The 22032-nt window shown below is 43.8% G+C and overlaps 1 protein-coding gene and 1 pseudogene across 4 annotated transcripts in view; one reads left to right on the forward strand and one right to left on the reverse strand.

Moving 5' to 3' along the window:
• The window catches only part of DCP2 (decapping mRNA 2), a 61360-nt gene that overhangs the window by 34943 nt on the left and 4385 nt on the right, over positions 1-22032 (reverse strand). For all 4 annotated transcript variants that reach the window (XM_038769411.1, XM_038769410.1, XM_038769409.1 and 1 more), the window contains exons 2-4: positions 12380-12531; positions 7619-7746; positions 6431-6529 (exon numbers count right to left, since the gene is read on the reverse strand). In XM_038769411.1, the coding sequence (XP_038625339.1) occupies positions 6431-6529; positions 7619-7746; positions 12380-12531 (379 nt within the window). The remainder of the gene's footprint in view (positions 1-6430; positions 6530-7618; positions 7747-12379; positions 12532-22032) is intronic.
• Positions 13886-13978, forward strand: LOC119948250 (annotated as a pseudogene).

A 22032-nucleotide genomic window follows, 5' to 3' on the forward strand; every position in this document is an offset into this window, starting at 1 on the left:
TACCGCTCCCCGACACTATCCCTCCCTGTGACCTCTCCCAACTAGAGTTCAACACCAGGCTGAGCCAGGGAAAGGAAGGTTCAGATCAGGTTGGCTCCCTCAACCCAGCAAGTTGAGCAGCTAGGGCACTGCCAATACACACAGAATGCTTTGCATAAAGGGCACAAGGGAGCTCAGACGATCCTGGGCAGCAGAAAGCCAGTAGCATGTCCTAGTGGATAGAGCATGGGCCTAGGAGTCAGAAGGTCTTGGGTTCTAATCCCGGCTCCGCCACTTGTCTGCTGTGTTTCCTTGGGCAAGTCACTTCATTTCTCTCTGCCTCAGTTACTCATCTGTAAAATGGGGATTAAGATGGTGAGGCCACGGTGGAACAGGGACTGTGTCCAACCTGATGTGCTTGTATCCCCCACCCCCACCCCCAGCACTTAGAACAGTACCTGGCACATAGTAAGTGCTTAACAAATACCACAGTGTCATTATTATTGTGACACCGGGGTGAAACTCTCAGCACTCAGGTAAAGGAACAAGTTCTGGGACCCAAACTTGTCTGACTCACGTTTGGCCTGATCGCTGCCTGACTACTGCTCTTCCCACCATCACAGCCCTTCCAAAATCATCTCTTCCAAGAACATCCCGATTAATCTTTCTACCCCTCACAGGCTACATGTTGGGTAGGGACTGTCTCTATCTGTTGCCGAATTGTACTTTCCAAGTGCTTAGTACAGTGCTGCACACAGTAAGTGCTCAATAAATACAACTGAATACCGCTTCCCACCCCAACTATCACTTCTGCACCAACGTATAGACTCAACACCACCCTATAGCACTTCTGTATATACATTAATCAAATACCAGTATTTGAATGCTAACTCTGTATAGAGTACTGTACCTAGCACTTGGGAGAGTACAACAGGGTTCGTAGACATGATCCTTGCACTCAAGAAATTCACAATGTGACAGGAGAGGCAGGCCCTAAAATAAATTACATGATATGCACTTAAATGTTGGGGGAAGCGCTGGTGGGGTGAGTAGCTAAACATTTAAGGGGTAAGAGCTCAAGTGCATAGGTGACGCAGTAGGGAAGGAAACAGAGTGGAGAGATGAGAGATTAGCCAGGGAAGGATTCCTGGAGATGTGATTTTAGCAGGGTTTCAAAGGTGGGGTGTACAGCAAATTGGAGCAGACTGGGTGAGTTGGACTATAGGGGAAGAATAGTAACAGTAAGTAGAGGGGAGAGATCTGAAGCAGATCCAAGTGCATAGATGATGCAGAAGGGAGAGGGAATCGGGAAGGCCTCCCAGAGGAGATGTGACCCTTATTAGGCTTCAAAGGTGGGGAGATGGTGGTCTGGTGTACATGGGGGGAAGAGAGAGGAGTTCCAGGCAAGAGGGAGGGTGAGGGAAAGGAGTCAGCGGTGAGGCAGACGAGATTGGGGCCCAGTGACTAAGATGGCAGCAGAGGAGCCAAGTGTGAGGGCTGGGCTGTGGTAGGAAATCAGCAACACAAGGCAGGAGGGGTGCGAGCCGCCCGAGCCCTTCTAAGTAAGGAGTTTCTTTGATGCAGAGGTGGATGGGCAGCCTCTGGAGGTCGCTGAGGAATGGGGAGATGTGGACTGAATGTTTGTTTTTTATTGTGTTGTTTTGGGTGGGGTTTTTGTGTTTTTTTTTTTGTGGGTTTCTTTTTTTTTCAAGAAAAACGATCCAGGCAGCAGAGTGCAGAATGGACTGGAGTGGGGAGTGACAGGAAGAAGGGAGATCAACCAAGAGGCTGACGCAATAGTCATGGGGGCTACGATATGTGCTTGGATCAGGGTGGTAGCAGTTTGGACGGAGAGGAAAGGGTGGATTTTAGGGATGCTAGGAGGCAGAACAAGATTAAACGACTAACTGAAAATGTGAGTTCAATGAGAGAGATGAGTCGAGGACAATGCCATGGTTATGGGCTTGTGAGGCAGGGAGGATAGGGATACTGGCTACGGTTACTACCAGGTGATAAACCCCATGCTAAGGAAAACATGCTAATCGTGCACGTCTTGACTAATACTGAATGCATGTACACAACCATTTCTTCCAATACTGCAACATGTTCTACCCAAATAGATTCAGTCAGAAAAATTTTCCCCAACTCCCCTAACAACATCCTATCTGAGAAGCATAGAGAAAACACGTGTGATGAAAGAACCGAGAGTCTTAATACTGCTTAAGACCTTCCAAACCTCCAGATTAATTTAATGTGCGGAAAAGGTTTTTGATCATTTCTGGTGGCTAGAATATACCTTTTAGCCCCAAATTTTAAATAGGCTCAACCACTGTTTCATTATCTTAATTTGAGAGCAGCTATCCTTCCGTAGTGACGCCAAATGGGATGAACTGGAAGAGCCCTTCAGATTACCGAGGGTCTCTGCCTTCCCCAAGAACAAAGGAACAGAGGGGACAGTGAGGGGGGAATAAAAGCTAAATAGTAAGGTAACCATGAAGAGTGGCTACTGACAGAGGTCTTCATTTCCTACATCTCCTCCTTTGTTCCTAGAAGTTCCCCAGCAGCATGGACACTCACTAACATACCCCAACCCAAGATCAAAGAAGAAATGGAGCACTAGCTATAAATTATTCTACCCACCCCCACTAATCCTCATCCTCTGACTGCTCCTCCCCTTCCCCAACCCTCCCAAAAAACAGCTCTGTAACCTAGGTAAGCACTCATTTACTTAGATACACACAAATGTTTTGTTATAGACCAGGCAGTACTAAGTACTCTAGTTTAAGATCAACTCTGACTGAAACAGCAACACATTCTTCTAAGGCATATTATCACTTCTGTGTCTCCAGACAAGGCTGTCTCAGAGAATACCTTCTAACCTGATTCTGACCACACGGCCTAGTGCAAAGAGCATGGACCTGGGGGTCTAATGCCAGGTCTGCCACCTGCCTGCTGTGTGACCTCAGGACAGTCACTTAACTCCTCCGTGCCTCAGTTCAATTATATTTCTTGAGCGCTTACTGCATGCAGAGTATTGTACTAAGTGCTAAGAAGAGTGCAATAATAATAATGATGATGATGGCATTTGTTAAGCACTTACTATGTGCCAAGCACTGTTCTAAGCACTAAGGTAGATACAAGGTAATCAGAGTATCCCACGTGGGGCTTACAGGCTTCATACCCATTTTACAGATGAGGTAACAGGCACAGACAAGTGGCAGAGGCGGAATTAGAATCCATGACCTCTGACTCCCAAGCCCGTGCTCTTTCTACTAAACCACACTGCTTCTCATGGTAGACATGATTCCTGCCCTTAGGGAGTTTACAGTCTTAGAATCAGCTTCTCATCTGGAAAATGGCTCATATGGTCAGCACTGTGTCCAACCTGCTTATCTTGCATCTGTTCCAGCACTTAGTACAGTGCTTGGCACATAGTAAGCACTTAAATACCATTACTAATAGTAGTATGTGCACTGATATGACTTAAAATGGAAGAAAAAGGCAGATACTAAAAGGAAATGGTTGTTGAGCATATATACCACTGCACCACAATCACACAATACTAAGGATTAAAGATCAAAATTACTCTCATCTCTACAAGAAATGTTTACGGAGTTGACAAAGGCCTTGAGTGCTCACTTACTGAACGTGTTTGTAATCAAAGACAGACATGAAGAAACTGGCAGAGTCCCACTGCCTGCCTCGCCTTCAGAATTAGGTCAAAGGGAGCCAGCAGAAACAGCCTTGTCACAAGGCACTTTGTGGGGAATGTGCTTTGGGAGGGTATGTTAAGCAATCTTAGAAGAGGATTCAAACAAAACTGATTCTAATTTTTCCAGTCTATGACAAAACACTGGAAAGAGGTCTGCATTCAAAGGCTCTGTGAATTTTCAAAAAAAAAAAAAAAAAGGAATTAAAAGAAAAGGGCAACGATCGACTGCAGAGTCACAGTCTGCTCTGAAGAGCTTCCACATTTGATCCTCTACGTGGAGTGTAACTCCCAGAGTCCTCTTCCAACATCTCACTGGGAGGGAGGAGCGAGAGGGTGGAAGAGAGAAACCAGAGCACACGTGTAGCCACCACATGGGCAACGGAGTAAGCAGGACTATTTATGGATACCAAGAAAGGTTATGAAATCTCCTTCTCAAAATAGGATGGAGTATTTAAATGAAGTCCTGGATGAATGTGGAGGGGCAGATCAAATAATCTCTCAAGATCGCTGCTGACCAACTTATTTGAAGGATAAAAGAGAAGCAGTGTGGCTAAGTGGAAAGAGAACGGGCTTTGGAGTAAGAGGTCATGGGTTCAAATCCTGACTCTGCCAATTGTCAGCTGTGTGACTTTGGGCAAGTCACTTAACTTCTATGTGCCTCGGTTACCTCATCTGTAAAATGGGGATTAAGACTGTGAGCCCCCAGTGGGACAACCTGATCACCTTGTAACCTCTCCAGCGCCTAGAACAGTGTTTTGCACATAGTAAGCACTTAATACCATTATTATTATTATTATTAAGAAAGGGGCTTCTCCAGGTGTAGGGAACACACAAAAACCAGGAATTGAAATTGTTCTGTCACATATTAAGAAGTAGGAGAAAATGAAACAGGCAAATAGATTTGCTAAGGCCATCTTAAAATACCAAAAAGAAGCATGACGATCAACAAGTAATTTCTCAGAAAAATATTTAACCCAAAGGGAGGACAGCTGACCCTTTAAAAAACAAAATCTGTTGACCCATGACAAAAAAGGAAGCTGGATATTATATTTGATGCAAAGACTAGATAAAAAGACAGTACACCACTCTGCCTAAACTTAGGCACAGGGAGAACTGGACTCTGTGTACCAGCAATTTAAGATTGGTTAATTTGTCATTATAAACAGTTTTCACTGCTACCATCGGCAAGTCAATGCTAGTTACTGAGTGCTTACTATTCCAGCACTTAGAACAGTGCTTTGCACATAGTAAGTGCTTAATAAATGCTATTATTATTATTATTACTATGTGCAGAGCACTGTATAATCACACTATCATACCATGGGTGAGCCTGAATCCTGTCATCACCGGTGTGCTTTGAGATGGGCAAGGACACCAAGGTGGAAGGTGCATAGCCGACTGCAGACCATGAGCAAGAGAGTCAGCATTGTTTATCCCAAAGTGCTAGAAACCAGCTTTCAGCTAGCATGTTTCTCCTTCATTGTAGCAATACAACAAGTACCGTAAAAAATAAAGAAATAAAAAAGCGCCTCAATGGCCAATTTCCAGAAGAGCAAATCTTGTCCTAAGATGATCCGTCTCGGGCCGCAAGTTCCTGAAAGTTAGTATCGATCAGTCGATTATGGAGCACTTACTGGGCGTAGAGCGCTGTACTAAGTGCTTGGAAAAGTACAGTCCAATGGAGTAACTCTGGAGATTGGGTTTCTGAATATCTCGGCACCATTTTCTTCAGGCCATCTCTGAAGCGTGCTTCAGTGTCAGACTCTCCATAAGAGATCATCTTGGGAAGTTGCATACAAACTGATGCCCTTGGCCAATTTCGGGGTGTAAGCTATGACCACGAATAGACCATTCCATGGTCTCCCTAGTGTAATTACATAGCCCTCATTGCAGGGCAATGCCTACAGATGGCATGAGAGTTTGGGGATTAACCAGGCAGCCTGAACTTGAGTTCCTATTTATCAGGCAATATTCAATTACGTGCTAGACAGACAGCACTACCAAGTCAGAACTACCCAGGACTAGTAATTCAATCCTAGCTCTCCCTGCCACTCTGCCTCCTCCCCCCAACCACTACCCAAAGTCACTTGTTTGGCTTTGCATCTGTGGCCCAAGTGAGTTTTTCATTTTCCAAATGAGGTAGCATGACCTACTGGAAAGAGCAAGGGCTTGGCAGTCAGAGGACCTGGGTTCTAACCCCCGCTCTGCTGATTGCTTGCTGTGTGATCTTGGGCAAGTCACTTCACTTCTCTGTGCCTCAGTTTCCTCAACTGTAAAATGGGAGCTCAATTTCTGTTCTCCCTCCTACTTAAGACTGTAAGCCCCAACGTGGGACAGGGACTGTATCCAACCTCATTAACTGTACCTATCCCAGCACTTAGAACGGTGTTTGGCACATAGTGAGCGCTGAACAAGTGCCATAAAAACAAACAGAACACACCAGACTATTGCCAAACCGTGCTAAAGTAATTTATTGCATTGTCGGGGACTAAGTGACTTACCTTAACTGCAATGTGATTTGCCCTAGTGTAAATCAACCTCTGAAGGGAAAAAGGAGAGGTTAATTGGATAAAGGGAAGCAGAGGCTGGGAGAAAGTAAGACAAAAATGGCATGAAGTGAAAGGGCAGAGGTAGGAGGGATGGAGAGCTACGGAAGAGAAACTGCTCTGATCAAAATGGAAAAAATTCAGGTCACAGTAGCCAACCAAAACATTTTAAGTAACTCCAAAAATAACTCACCTCTCTAGCAGCACAGTCATGTGGAGCCTCTTCTTTATTTACTTTTCCTTTTGGAAACCCCCAGCCAGACTTTGCTAGGTAGCCCTGAACCAGGAGAACCTAAAGAAACCAATATACCTCAGAGTAAAACCCAACATTCACTTTGAAATTTTGATTTAAAAATTAGATATCTGCCAGGTGGGGCAATGTTTAGCGAGCTGCTTTCTAAGCAACTATTTTTACTACAAACAGTAAAAACTGGATTCGGGAGCCAATTCGGGCTATAGGGTCATGGGACTGGGCTAATTGTGAACAAGGTCAGAACACACCATTCCGACCGTAAATTCTGATCCCCGGCAGCCACTGAGACGGATTCTGTCCAGAGCTGAAGGCACAAAATGAAGGAAAGACCAAGAGCTTCACCGGCAACCTCTAATATAATAGAAAAGTCTACGCCTGGGCTTTTTTTAAAGCCCTCTCCATTTAGTGAGATCAGCAGTTAGAGTGTGCTGTTCATTCCCGACATATTCATTCATTCATTATTTATTGAGCGCTTACTGTGTGCAGAGCACTGTACTAAGCGCTTGGGAAGTACACGTTGGCAACATATAGATACGGTCCCTACTCAATAACGGGCTCACAGTCTAGAAGGGGGAGGCAGACAACAAAACAAAACATGTGGACAGGTGTCAAGTCATCAGAATAAAGAGAAGTAAAGCTAGATGCACATCATTAACAAAATAAATAGAATAGTAAATATGTACAAGTAAAATAGAGTAATAAATCTGTACAAACATATATACAGGTGCTGTGGGGAGGGGAAGGAGGTAGGGCGGGGGGGTGGGGGTGGGGAGGGGACATATTAGATTAAACCAGAACCACTTTGGCACCTAATGAAATGACCCAGAAAATGAATATCTAAAATGGGCCTCTTTCATCTCCACTCTCCTTTGCCACCCGGGAAGGTGGAGTGCTATCATTCATCAAGCTCAAACTAGAGCAGCTCATTGTGGGCAGGAAATGCATCTGCTTATTGTTGTACTGTACTCTTCCCAAGTACTTAGTACACTGCTCTGCACACAGTAAGTGCTCAATAAATATGACTGAATGCATGAAAGAATCTACAAACATTTAAACATTCCTGAACTTCAGAGGTAAAAATTTCATCTTTTTTATATCTTAATTTAGGAGACATTTTATTTCACTTACATTTTCAAGTGATTCATCAAGAATTATTGCCCCGTATGTTGGAACTCCCATTTTATACTCTTTCCATTCATCCAAAACCCTTTGCACATCTTCACCTTGAGGCAGCAGAAAAGGACAATGACTGAAGAGTATAAAAGGTCAAGGAAATACATTTTTAAAACATTTCTGATACTTCTCGGCGTCCCCCCCAAAAAACCCAAACAGAATGATCCATGTCATTTCTTAGTCCACGAAGCAGTCATTTTATTATAGGCTTTTCCCACATGAAGTTGCTGGAGCAGGCAGGGCTTGAAATCACCACAGTTCCTCGCTGGTCACAACTGGGCAAAGCAGTCCACTAGAGTCAGAGCTAGACCCCTCGAAGGGTGCATCTGGGGCAAAAAGTTGCACAAAAGCATCCCACAGCTCTCTAGCTCGAGATGTTCTGCTAAATCCAGGAGCCCAACGAGGCTGGGCAGCACAACTCCAGTTTACGGACTGAAAACCCTAAGAGAGCAAGATGTTTGAAATTAACCAGACGAAACTAGTTCAAAGTAACTAGGTAACCCAACCTATACAATCAACAGAATTGAGGGATGGAATATCCAGGTCTTTTGATTCTCTTCCTCCTCCCCCTTGGGGTTGACTGCACATAGGCATCTCCAAAGAAGGGCTGGGCTGGTGGAAAAGGTGGTTAAAAACTTCCAAGGAATACAGTTTGAATGTATTAAATATGGTACAACAAAAAGCCTGAGGGGGAAAATGTTCAAACCAATCAGGTAACGTGAGGCTTAGGGATTACATGCCCTCTAGACTCTAAGTTCGTTGTAGGCAGGGAATGTCAATGTTTATTGCTGTATTGTACTCTCCCAAGCGCTTAGTATGGTGCTCCGCCCACAGTAAGCGCTCGATAAATAGAACTGAATGAATGGAATTAGCTTGTCTACATTCCACTTATTAAAACGCTGCACAGGCCAAAAATCCCCAGCTTGAGAGGAGACTTGGACTGGGATATTTCCCACTGGTTCTACTATGAGTCAAAATGTAAATGAGCCTAAGCTAGGGTCTGGCCTCATTTCAGCAGGCTGCTGCCACATATGGGGGTTACTGGGAATTGTAAGTTGCAGGAGATAAGCATGCAAACATGATACCACCCTACATAGGTGGTATCAATTTCCTGAAGTCAGGCCTACAGCCATTGTTCTGCCCACGCCGAGAGAGATTCTGAACCCAAGCTGAACCCAACCAGGTTTGGCTTTTATGTCTCCTTTAGCTGGTCAACCCCGCTCAGGGTCGCACCTGGAGTTTCCAGTAGTCTACCAGTCTCCACTATGGGAGGGAAAGTCAAGCAGAGGCCTACCTATTCTATTCCTAGCTTGGGCAGTGGCTAGCGAGTGGAAAGCAATCTGCTACAAGTCAAAACTCACCCATGCTGGGCAGCAGTGGCATGGGAGAGAGTCAAGGGCGGCAACTCAAGCTTACCACACAGAAGGCGGCAATGGTAAACCACTGCCATGTTTGTTTTTAACCAAGAAAACTCTCTGGATCCACTACCAGAACGACTGCAGATGGAGGGCGGGGCGTTCTGGGAGAGATGTGTCCGTGGTGTCGCTGTGGGCGGAAACAACTCAACAGCATAAAACAAGACAACCGGGTCAAGCCCAGCCTCTGTGGAGCTCTCATACCTCTGACCCATTACCATGGATCACTAAGTTGCCTAGAGTAATAAAAATGGTTTAGGATACCCTTTCGGATAGGTTCAAAAAAAGAAAGAAATATTTCAGTCAGCCTCATTTACCCTTCCTACATTTAACAGTAGAGGCAGCCTTCTAATTCAAAATAATTAGTTCCTGAAACCAGCATATCAAGCCAAGTGTTTTACGCTGAACCAATATTCTTATAGGAACGATGTCACCAGTGGGGGATCGTGTCCAGAACCAAGGCTGGAGATCCTATTTTTATAAACCTATCCAGGATTGTGTGTTCAGTTATAGACTGACATAACTAAATTTGTGTATTCATACTGAGTCACAGAGATGCCAGGGTAGCTGCGTCAACCTTCCCTAGCCAACGTTAAGTGCCACTCATCTTCATTCTAAGTCAAGGACTGCCTGTATTGGGGGTGGAGGGGACTACTAATACTGTGAATCACATTTTTTGTCAATTAAAATCTTCCTTGCTGGCATCCTAATTTAAGTCATAGCCCAACTATTTTAAGTTCTGGGTTTATAGGCCTGTGATTCTTGGCATCTCTAAGGAGGATGTTGATAACAAGGAAAAAAGCATGAGAGTTAAAGAGCACAATACTTAAATTAGTACTGTATCTTCCTTTTATTCAGTCACATCCACTAGAGATCAATGGAATGAGAGGTCAAGAGTGCACTTAACATGGTTCAAAAGTGAATGCTACAGTAAACTTTTCTCCTGTAGATGAAAGTAAAGGTTAGCAACACTGAGTGATTTATTTTTAAAAAGCATAAGTTAATTTTTTCTCTAAAGGCACATTAAATCAACCAAAAGAACACTTAAAAAAAAGGAACATTTCAATAATAATAGTACTTATTAAGCACTTACTATGTGCCTAACGCTGTACTAAGCACAACAATCACTCAGCCACAGTGCCAGGCCCATATCGGGCTCAGTCTAAGGAGAGGTTAAAGCACATATGCAATCCCCATTTTACAGGTGAGGAAACTGAGGCACTAAGCAGTTAAGTGACCTGCCCAGGGTCATACAGCAGGCAAATGGCAGAAGGGGAATTAGAACCCAGGTCCTCTGACTCCCAGGCCTGTGCTCTTTCATCTAGGCCACAATTGCTATATTACTGTTTGTAGTTTTATAATTTGCATATTTCAATAAAAACAAAGTATGTTGACATAGAACTTATACAATCAGTTCTCTTTAATGCAAGGATCACATTTTCCAGCATTACAGAAAAGTGCATTACAGTATGTATGCCTTGACAGATGCCACAAACATGATCACAATTTCTTCTCCCAATGTCACGTGACCTAATCAGATGGACGCAGCAGGTCTCTGCAAGAACTTTCCCTAATTTTATCCAAATCTACTTTTACAGGAGTTGGGTCAAAACCAGACAGGTCAAAACTGTTCGAATGAATCTGACCACTGAGCCTGACCAAAAAGATGAAAAACTGTTCAAGTTGATGAAGGCAAGTCTGAAATTTAAAGAGTCATGTTTAAAATGACCAATAAAATAGCCCATGAAAATGAACAATTAAAAAGTGAAAATTGAGAATGCTGACTTTTTTATGGTATTTGCTAAGCACTTACTTTGTGCCATGCACTGCACTTAACGTTGGGGTAGATATAAGGTTGGACCCAGTCCACGTTCCACATGGGGCTCACAGTCTTAATCCCCATTTTACAGATGAGATAACTGAGGCCCAGAGAAGTGAAGTGGCTTGCCCAAGGTCACACAGTAAACAAATGGTGAAGTTGGGATTAGAACCCTTTATTCTTGGCAAAAATATTACTAACAGTGTGCACCAATACTGACTGGGAATGGCAGGGGGATGGGCAGGGAACACAGAAGAAAAAACACCAAGCTCAAACTCTGCTCAGGCTGAAAATCTGGAATTCAGAGCCACCCCAAACACAGTTCCAGACTTTATACAGGTGACAGGAACAATGACTTGGTACAGTGGGGGCAAAGCCATCAACTTCATCCACATAGCCTTCTCTTCGCCCCCATCTTTTCTCCTCTTTCCCCCTTAACACCTCACCCCAAGTGCACAAAATGAAAAGTTGGCAATTTTTCCCACAAAGCCGATAACGGTATTTGCTAAAGCACTGTGATAAACATAGGACAATCAAGTTGCCTTAGACCAATCTCATAAACCTAAGAGGTAGGAAAAGCAAGTATGTCATCTCCATTTTACAGATAAGGCCACAGGCACAGAACTGTTAAGAGACTTGTACAAGGACATACAGCAGGTCAGTGACATAGCTTGGACTAGATCTCCTGACCCTCAGCCCCATTCTCTTTACTAAGCCATGATGGACTTGACCTCTCTTCTGGAGCTGGGGAGGAGAGGCATGCAAGTGTCATTCAAACATTGTCCTGGCAGGTGCATAAGGACGACTTCTACATATAGAACCATAACAGCTGTGGTTCTTACTTGGGGCTATAGTCTCCCTCACACCCAGGAGGCCTAAAAATGGTGACAGCATGGGACAAGGAAGGGGGGGAGAGGAGGGTATTTGATTGGGGCTTCATATGCCACATTCGTTTTCCTGAATTCTAATCGCCAATTTACTAAAATCTCTGATAAACAGCATATAAGCTACCCAAAGAACTAGCACTAGTAATCAAATGGAAATCCTCTGCTCCATTAGGCTCAAATATTGTATTTCTTAAGCCTGTTTATCTTTTTGACCAGTACCACGACAAAAAAGTTGTTCTATATTTAAGATGGAATTCTGATAAAGTCTTCAGGATATTGTACTCTCCCAAGCGCTTAGTACAGTGTTCTGCACACCATAAGCACTCAATAAATACCACTGATTGATTGATTGAAAGGTTTTGTTCAATACGTCAAGAGGTAATTGAATACAAAGATTACTTTCCAGAGACCTAACACAAACTGACTTTAAGAACTGGGGGGGGGCTGGGGGGATTTAATCGTGAACAACCATTCTAGGCTTCAAAGACCCTTTTAGATTGATTTCTGCACTGTGGATAGTAGCTCTCAGGGATAAATTTTTAAGTATTTTACCAACAAGCATCCAAAAACTCCATTACATTAATAAAAAGGATATCAGCTTTAGCAAAGTCTCTTATCCCACACTGAGGTAGTCTTGGTGTGTTCTGCAAGTAGAAATCCAAGTAAAACCAATGGGCAAGTTCAATCTGAAAACACAGTCGGATAGCATTGTCTCTCTCCTCACTAGGAATGTGCAAAATAAATCGGCTGGAAAAAAAAGAGAAAAATACAAATCTTAGTTCCATGAAGCAATGCCAACAATCAAATGATGCATTCAACTGTCTAGACTCTCACCTGCCAGCATGGAAAGAGGACTAATGAGTGAATGAGGCATGTAGGTGACCAAAGGAGACTCTCCAGAGGGCAGAGGAGTAAAACCACCTTATAACATACAGCTCCCCTCCTTGGAAAACAGTAGAGGGAAGATGGAACTAATCAGATGGGGAAAGGGAGGATGATATGCTCACTCACCACAGGCAAACAGAAAAAGAAATTAAAATAATAATATACAACTCCTAGAGAGATACAGAAACATTATATAAGGCAATCCAAGATATCTTTTGCTTCTAGGAAGACCTACCTGACCAAGAGTTCCGATTATTTAGGACATATTCAAGAATATACAGCGAGATGTTTGCACTTGAATGGACAAATATAAGTATTTGCAGTAATAGTATTGATTAAGCACTTACTGGGTGCAGAGCACTGTATTAAGCACTGGGAAATAATACACAAGCAAAAGTTAGACACACAGTCCCTGTCTCCTGGTGGAGGGGGTGGGGGGCTCACAATCTAATAAAAGAGGGAGAAGGGAACTGACAAACTGACAGAAGACACTGAGACAACACAGAGAAGCAGAGTGGTCTAGTGGATAGAGCATGGGCCTGGGAGTCATTCAACAAGAGTTCTAATCCCAGCTTCACCAAATGTCTGCTGTGTGTCCTTGGGCAAGTCACTTCTCTGTGCCTCAGTTACCTCATCTGTAAGGGGATTAAGACTGTGACCTTCCCCCTCCCCCATATAAGACATGGACTGTGTTCAACCTGATTAACTTGTATCTAACCCAGAGCTTAGTATAGTGCCTGGAACATAGTTAGTGCTTAACAAATACCACAGAAAAACCCAAAACACAGAGACAAAGACCAGTAGGGTACTGCTTGTTTTGTTTTATGGTATTTCCTAAGCGCTCCTTATATGCCAGGCACTGTTCTAAGCGCTGAGGTAGATAGAAGGTAGGATGTAGTCCATGTCCCACATAGGGTTCACAGTCAATCCCCATTCTACAGATGAGGTAATAATAATAATAATAATAATAATGGTATTTGTTAAGCGCTTACTATGTGCCAAGCAGTAGGGGAGATACAAGGTTATCAGGTTGTCCCAGGTAGGGCGCTCAGTCTTTACCCCCGTTTTACAGATGAGGTAACTGAGGCACAGAGAAGTTAAGTGACAGAGAAGTTAAATCACACAGCTCATAAGTGGCAGACCTGGGATTAGAACCCACAACCTCTGACTCCCAAGCCCGTGCTCTTCCCACTAAGCCACGCTGCTTTTCACCTGAAAGACAATACTTTCAGGGATCATTTCTATAGTATGTTACTAGAGAAGTGAGATTGAAAGTGCTAAGAGACAGGTAACTGAGGCACAGGGAAGTTAAGTGACTTGCCCAAGGTCACGGCAGAAAAGTGGCAGAATCAGAATTAGAACCCAGGTCCTTCTGACTCCCACTCTATCCATTAGGCCTCACTACTGTGGCTAGAGCAGTAGAATTAACTATTTTCATTTGAAGAAGAAAAGGTGGTAGTTAGTCCAAAATGTCCCAACTTTTAGAAAAAAAGATATCTTTACATTCATTCATATTTATTAAGTGCTTACTGTGTGCAAAACACTGTACTAAGTGCTTGGGAGAGTACAATATAACAGTAGACACATTCCCTGCCCACAATGAGCATACTCATCAATACCTTTTTTTAAGGCTATTTGTTAGGCGCTTACTATGTGCCAGGCATTGTACTAAGCACTAAGATAGCTACAAGCTAATCAGGTTGGACTCGGTTCATGTCCCACATGGGATTCAGTCAATCCCCGTTTTACAGATGAGGTAACTGAGGCCCAGAGAAGTGCAGTGACTTGCCCAAGGTCACCCAGCAGACAAGTGAAAGAGCCGGGATGAGAGCCCAAGTCGTCTGACTCCCAGATCCGTGCTCTAACCACTAGCCTATGCTGCTTGTTCACCTTGTGCAGCTTTATTTGCCGAATTTGAAAAGTTCAGCAACTCCTTCGCATCCACTTCTTTACATATCAAAAACAATTTCTTCAAAAAAAATAAGCGCCATTCATTCATTCAATTGTATTTGAGCACCTACTGTGTGCAAAGCACTGTATTAAGCGCTTGGGAGAGTACAATATTTGTTCATTCATTCAATCGTATTTGAGCGCTTACTGTGTGCAGAGCACTGTACTAAGCGCTTGGGAAGTACAAGTTGGCAACATATAGAGACGGTCCCTACCCAACAGCTGACACATTCCCTGCCCACAATGAGTTCACAGATACATCAACCACCAGGGAAATCTTTTTGTATAATTGAAAAATCTCAGTTTATGTGCACTGGCTGTTGAAAGAGCAAGAGAATATAAATGGTTCACTGCAATCCATAACCATCAGAGGGGCAAATAGAGTGTTTTCCTAAAGGTGACAGATCGAAAAGTCCTAAACCAAGTAGTTGACCCAAAATACTGTGATTCAGATAACACCATCTGGTAACACGTTAGGGGTTTGAGTAGCCCTTTCCAGATAATCAGGCCTGTGAAGTTCACAACTCTTGTGATATGGACAGCATGAGAAGAGTCACCAAAGAGAACCACCCATGTAGGTGAAAATAGGCAAGCATGCGCACCCACGCACATACACACAAAATGCTACCCACTTTCCAAGAGTAGTAACCCTGGAAATACTGACCACTTCAAAAACATCATGTCTTCAATTTTTTATTTAGAAAAAATGTTTCTGATCAGCCCAAGAATGAATGCTAACTACTTTTTATATATTTCTTCTTATGATTTTGTGAAGGCTACGTAAGGGGTCCGGCATACTGCAAAAGCAACATCATTTCTTTCAAGATTTCTATTTCAAGCTCCAGTCCTCAGTCAGGGATTGCTTTTGGGGGGCTTGGAGGTGTGAACTGTAATATTTCTAAATACCTTACTCACTGGGGTGCAAGGGTTTCTGTCTAATAGCTTGGGAAAGGAGGAGAAAGGAGATCATTCAGATCCACCCCAGCAAAGTTTGTTTTTTTCTGTTTACTTGCTTTTTTTATGGTACTTATTAAGTGCTTATTATGTGCCAGGCACTGTTCTAAGTGCTGGAGCAGATACAAGATAATCAGTTTGGACACAGTCCCTGTTGCCCATGAGGGTCACAGTCTAAGTAGGAGGGAGAACAGGCACTGAATCCCCACTTTACAGATGAGGCACAGAAGTTAAGTGATTTACCCAGGATAGCACAGCACAGACAAATGGCAGAGCTGGGATTAGAACCCAGGTCCTCTGACTCCCAGGCCTGTGCTCTTTCCACTAAGCCACTAGGCTTTCCCAAAACTTTTTTTTTTAATGGAATTTAAGTGCCTACTATGTACCAAGCACTGATCTAAGTCCCAAGGTAGATACAAGTTAATCAGGTCAGAGACAGTCCCTGTTCCACATGAGGCTCACAGTTTAAGTAGGAGGGAGAACAGGTCCTGAATTCCCATTTTACAGTTGAGAAAACTGAGGCACAGAGAAGTGAAGTGACTTGCCCATGGTCTCACAGCAGGCAAGTGGTGGAGCTGGGATTAGAACTCAGGTCCTCTGACTCACAAGCCTGTATTTATTTCCAATAGAAATTGTATATCCAAATTAATGTGATGCAGATTATAAGGATTATGCATCTATTATAGTTGTATGAATATAAATTTTCCCCCTTGTTCAACTCCTAATCAATGGTTTTTATTGCACACCCACTGAGTGCTATGCACTGTAATAAGCACTTGAAAGAATACAACAAAAGGATGACGTCCCCTGGCCTCAAGCTTCCAATCTAAAGGGAGATGGAGCAAGAGGAAGAATAATGACATAACAGGAAGTAGAATAAACGTGGCTTAATGGAAAGAGCATGGGCTTGGGAGTCAGAGGTTGTGGGTTCAAATCCCAGCTCCGCCACTTGTCAGTTGTGTGACTTTGGGCAAGTCACTTCACTTCTCTGTGCCTCAGTTATCTCATCTGGAAAATGGGGATGAAGACTGTGAGCCCCACGTGGGACAACCTGATCACCTTGTATCCCCGCCAGTGCTTAGAACAGTGCTTGGCACATAGTAAGCACTTAAAAAATGCCATTATTATTATTATTACTGAACCCCCCCAGCGCTTAGAACAGTGCTTTGCACATAGTAAGTGCTTAATAAATGCCATCATTATTATTATATTTTCACTCCTCTAATGCCAACCTACTCACCATACCCCTACTGTGCCGCCAACCCCTCACTCACGTCCCCTGCCTCTGGCCTGGAACGCCTTCCCTCCTCCTCATATCTGACAAAGAATTACTCTCCCCCTCCTGCAAAGCCTTACTGAAGGCACACCTCCTCCAAGAGGTCTTCCCTGACTAAACCTTCATTTCCTCTTCTCCCACGCCCTTCTGTGTCACCCTTGCTCTTGGCTTTGCTCCCTTTATTCACCCCTCCCTCGGCCCCACAGCACTTATGCGCATATCTGTAATTTATTGTAATGACAGCCTCCCCCTCTAGACTGTAAGCATGTTGAGGGTAGGGAATATGTCTACCAGCTGGTATGCTGTACTATGCCAAGCACTTAGTACAGTGTTCTGCATGAGGTAAGCGCTAGATGTGATTGATTATATCAGGATGAAATCACGAAATAATTGAAAATAGAATCCTAAATAGTTTTTATGCATACACACTCGTAAGTGCTGAGGAAAGGAATAAAATGCATGTGTGTTATGGGTTACCAAATGTTTGATGCAAACTAGGGAGTCATCCTAATCAGAGAGTATATTTTTAAGTGTTATTTGTTAAGCACTTACTATACGCCAAGAACTATATTAAGTGCTGAGGTAGATGCAAGTTAATCAGGTTGGACACAGTCCATGTCCCACATGGGGCTCACAATCTTAATCCCCATCTTACAGATGAGGTAACTGTGGCACAGAAGTGAAGTCACTCGCCCAAGATCACACAGCAGACAGGTGGCAGAGCCAGGATCAGAACCCAGGTCCTCTGACTTCCAGGCCCATTCTTTAACCCTACTAGGTTGTGCTGCTTCCAAAGGAGGTGGAATTTGACGAGGGCTCAAGACAAAGAAAACAGGGTTCTGAATAATTTGAGGGTGATAGAGAAGGAAAGCTTTCCCAGGCTGAAAGAATGGTATAAGTGAGGGGTCAGAGGAGGGGGGAGTTGAAACCAAAGTACAATTAAGAAGTGAGCTTCGGAAGAGCAAAGAGTGCAAGCTAGATATAAGGTGGGAAGAGCCTTAAAAGGCAGTTCAATCAATGACACTTGTTGAGCGCTTACTGTGTGCAGAGCACTGTACTAAGCACTCGGGAGAGTACAGTGCAACAGAGTAGGTAGACATGTTCCCTGTCCACAAGGAGCTTACAGGCAGATGTGAAGGGTTTTTGCTTGATGGAGAGGGCCACAATAATAATAACAACATTTATTAAGTGCTTACTATGTGCAAAGCACTGTTCTAATAATAATAATAATGGCATTTATTAAGCACTTACTATGTGCAAAGCACTGTTCTAAGAGCTGGGGAGGTTACAAGGTGATCAGGTTGTCCCACAGGGGGCTCACAGTCTTCATCCCCATTTTATAGATGAGGTAACAGGCACAGAGAAGTTAGTGACTTGCCCAAAGTCACACAGCTGACAATTGGCAGAGCCAGGATTCAAACCCATGGCCTCTGACTCCAAAGCCCGTGCTCTTTCCACTGAGCCATGCTGCTTCTCTGAGGAACCATTGGAACAAGGAACCACTGGAAGAAGTCTCAAGTAAAGATTTCATTTCCCCAGAATGTGACATTTTCAGGTTCACCAGCATAAATAACTTCCTGTGGTGGCATCACTGGGGAGGGCTAGAAATCTTTTTAGTGGGGCTATGAAACCTGGAAACTAAACAAGAGATTGAGAGCTTGCCATGTTTATTTGTTCATTAGGCCAATTGCTGAAATATTAGTACTGCTTGTGTCCATGATTAGTGTTGATGTTCTTCAGCTGGACTCAAGACTGAGCAACAAACCGAAAAACAAACTGTTCCACTCTCTTACGAATACAGCAGCAACCCCTGAAAACAAAGTGCAAGTGATCGATGAACAGAACAAGCATACCCTTCTCTTCACACAGGAATTACTTCTTTTCATTATGGAGAAAGAGAAAGAATTTAAAAGTAGCATTCTACCTAGCAGCGCTCCAGTTTTCAGCGAGTCTTTACCTGCTGCCTGCTACTACAACTTGCCCCTGGTTGAGGGTTAGAGGATCCTGGTTTGGACTTTACACTGGCAAAGAAATGTTATGTGGCTCAGCCAGGGGCAAACATTACTTGAAAAGGGTGATACATGCTGGCAGGTTAGCACTTTCAAATATACATTTTAAAAAGTTGTTCTAAAGCTGAGTGCAAAATACTGTACTCTAAACTGATAGTACATGAAGAAAGTTTAACCAAGAGTTTAACCAAGTTTCCTGGATTTTACTTATCAGGGTCAAAAGGAAAGTTTAACCAAATGCAAACTGCCTAATCCACCACCTCCCCAATGCCTGAAATTCGTAATATATGGCAAGGTAGATGGCTCCCATAGTAAGCAAACAAAAAAAATCAAATCCATCCCCAAGGCAATTGGCAAGGAATGGGGCTGGCAGAACAAAAGGGGCAGGAAACAACATCTAGCTTAATAAGGCAAAAAGGAGCATAAGAAACCTAAGAATTGTTGAGAATCTGCCATTTTAAAGAATTAGACCAAATCTTTTAGTTCTTTAGTTACAAGCAACATGATCGGGGCTTTTAACCAGGGGTGGAAAATTCCCCAGGGGGTCCTCTTGCCCAGGTGTTCGAAAACTTCATATTGATGATAAATATCTTCTGAAGCAGGATTTTTTTTAAAACCCTGAGCTATAACACTAGCAAGATTCCCTAGGGTGCTCCTGCCAGGAAGGAGAGGTTACAGCAGGCTGGGAGCCCACCTGGCTCTTAGCCCCATTGGCTAAAACCTCCATTTGGACGCATCTGAATGGAATTTTTGCCCATCAGTTCTGAATTCATTCATTCAATCATATTTATTGAGCGCTTACTGTGTGCAGAGCACTGTACTAAGCGCTTGGGAAGTACAAATCGGCAACATATAGAGACAGTCCCTACCCAACAACGGGCTCACAGTCTAGAAGGGGGAGACAGACAACAAAACAAGTAGACAGGTGTCAATACCATCAGAATAAATAGAATTATAGCTATATACACATCATTAATAAAATAGAGTAATAAATATGTACAAATATACACAAGTGCTGTGGGGAGGGGAAGGGGGTAGGGTGGGGGAGCGATGAAGAGGGGAGGAGGAGAGGAAAAAAGGGGGGGGTCAGTCTGGGAAGGCCTCCTGGAGGTGAGCTCTCAGTAGGGCTTTGAAGGGAGGAAGAGAGCTAGTTTGGCGGATGTGTGGAGGGAGGGCATCCCAGGCCAGAGGTAGGACGTAGGGCAGGGGTCGAGGGCAGGACAGACGAGAACGAGGCACGGTGAGGAGGTTAGCGGCAGAGGAGTGGAGTGTGTGGGCTGGGCTGTAGAAGACAGGTGAGATAGGAAGGGGAGAGGTGATGGAGAGCTTTGAAGCCAAGAGTGAGGAGTTTTTGCTTCATTTGAAGGTTGATAGGCAACCACTGGAGATTTTTGAGGAGGGGAGGGACACGCCCAGACCATTTCTGTACAAAGATAATCCGGGCAGCAGAGTGAAATTTAGACTGAAGCGGGGAGAGACAGGAGGATGGGAGATCAGAAAGGAGGCAAATGCAGTAACCCAGTCGGGATAGGATGAGAGATTGAACCAGCAAGGTAGCAGTTTGGATGGAGAGGAAAGGGCGGATCTTGGTGATGTTGTGGAGGTGAGACCGACAGGTTTTGGTAACGGATTGGATGTGTGGGATGAATGAGAGAGCGGAGTCATGGATGACACCAAGGTTGCGGGCTTGTGAGACGGGAAGGGTGGTAGTGCCATCTACAGTGACGTGAAAGTCAGGGAGAGGACAGGGTTTGGGAGGGAAGATAAGGAGCTCAGTCTTGGACACGTTGAGTTTTAGATTCATTCATTCAAATTTATTTAGTGCTTACTGTGCGCAGAGCACCATACTAAGCACTTGGGAAGTACAAGTCGGCAACATATAGAGACGGTCCCTACCCAACAAATCTAAAATGAGGAGATAAACCAAACAAAACATGTAGACAGGTGTCAAAACCGTCCAAATAAATAGAATTATAGAATTTAGATGGTGGGCAGACATCCACATGGAGATGTCCTAAAGGCAGGAGGAGATACGAGCCTGGAAAAAGGAGAGAGAACAGGAGTGGAGATGTAGATTTGGGTGTCATCAGTGTAGAGATGAATCCCTCCCCACTGTCCACAGCTGAGGGGGACTGGCATGAACAAAAATGTAGTCATACCCCTCACACACGAGGAAAAAAAAATTGAGGAAGGCTGTTGTGCCGCAGGTAGGGAAGCAAGTTTCACTGTTGGAGTGGGAGGATGTTTTGTGTGTAGGGTGGCAGTAGTAGTCATGGGATTTATTAAGTGCTTACTATGTGCTGAGCACTCTTTTAAGTGCTGGGAATTAGGTCTCTCAGGGAGTAGGGTGCTAAATATTTCCCCTTCCCCTTGCAAGCCTAGATCATCAGGAATAACCCCTCCCCAAAATTTGACCAGACTCTGGAGAGATGGTTACCCTCAAGGTAATTTTGGAGCAAAATGGAGGCCCATCAACCCCAGAAGCCTCTAAAATTTCTACCACCTAATTCCCCACTGCTGCCACTGGTGGTTTTATGTCAAGAAGAGTCCTGTTGGGGAGTTTTGGGGGAAAGGATTTCTTTCTCCCCATAGCCCTTTCTTGACTTGGAAAAAAATGAGCTACATTTAGGTGCTTAGGGAAAAGAATTAGATGTCCTTTAGGGTCTTGTGCTCTTGCCCTATCAAACTGTGGAGATTTGGGAGAGTTAATTCTCTCAATGGCCTGGGTAAGAATCACCACAATAGGGGGATAATTCTAATGCTTTTGTTCTTGGGTTGCTTTGTCCTCTTTTTAGGGATTTCCCTACTCTGTGAGACCGGGACTGTATCTGATCTGGTTAACCTGTAGGTATCCCTTGCTTAGTACAGTGTTTGGCTTACAGTAAGACCTTAAATACCATTATTATTACACTATCAAAGTGACACATTTCAGCCATTTTAGAGACACCTAAGTGGGGGAAAAAATAATTCTAACTTATGACCCACCAACCACACCAGTAAATGAGCACCTGTATGCAGCATGCTATGCTCTATATTTAACTGTACCAGACTCAAGTTTTCTTCCTTCTCTTCCACATAAACGCAGGGAAAAATCGGCAATGCAACTCCTTGCAATAGGTTTAAGTAAAAATTAAAAGGACAGGAATCACCACACTCAAAAGGCCCATGGGAAAA

Source organism: Tachyglossus aculeatus, chromosome X4, assembly GCF_015852505.1.
Source record: "Tachyglossus aculeatus isolate mTacAcu1 chromosome X4, mTacAcu1.pri, whole genome shotgun sequence".
Lineage (NCBI taxonomy): Eukaryota > Metazoa > Chordata > Mammalia > Monotremata > Tachyglossidae > Tachyglossus > Tachyglossus aculeatus.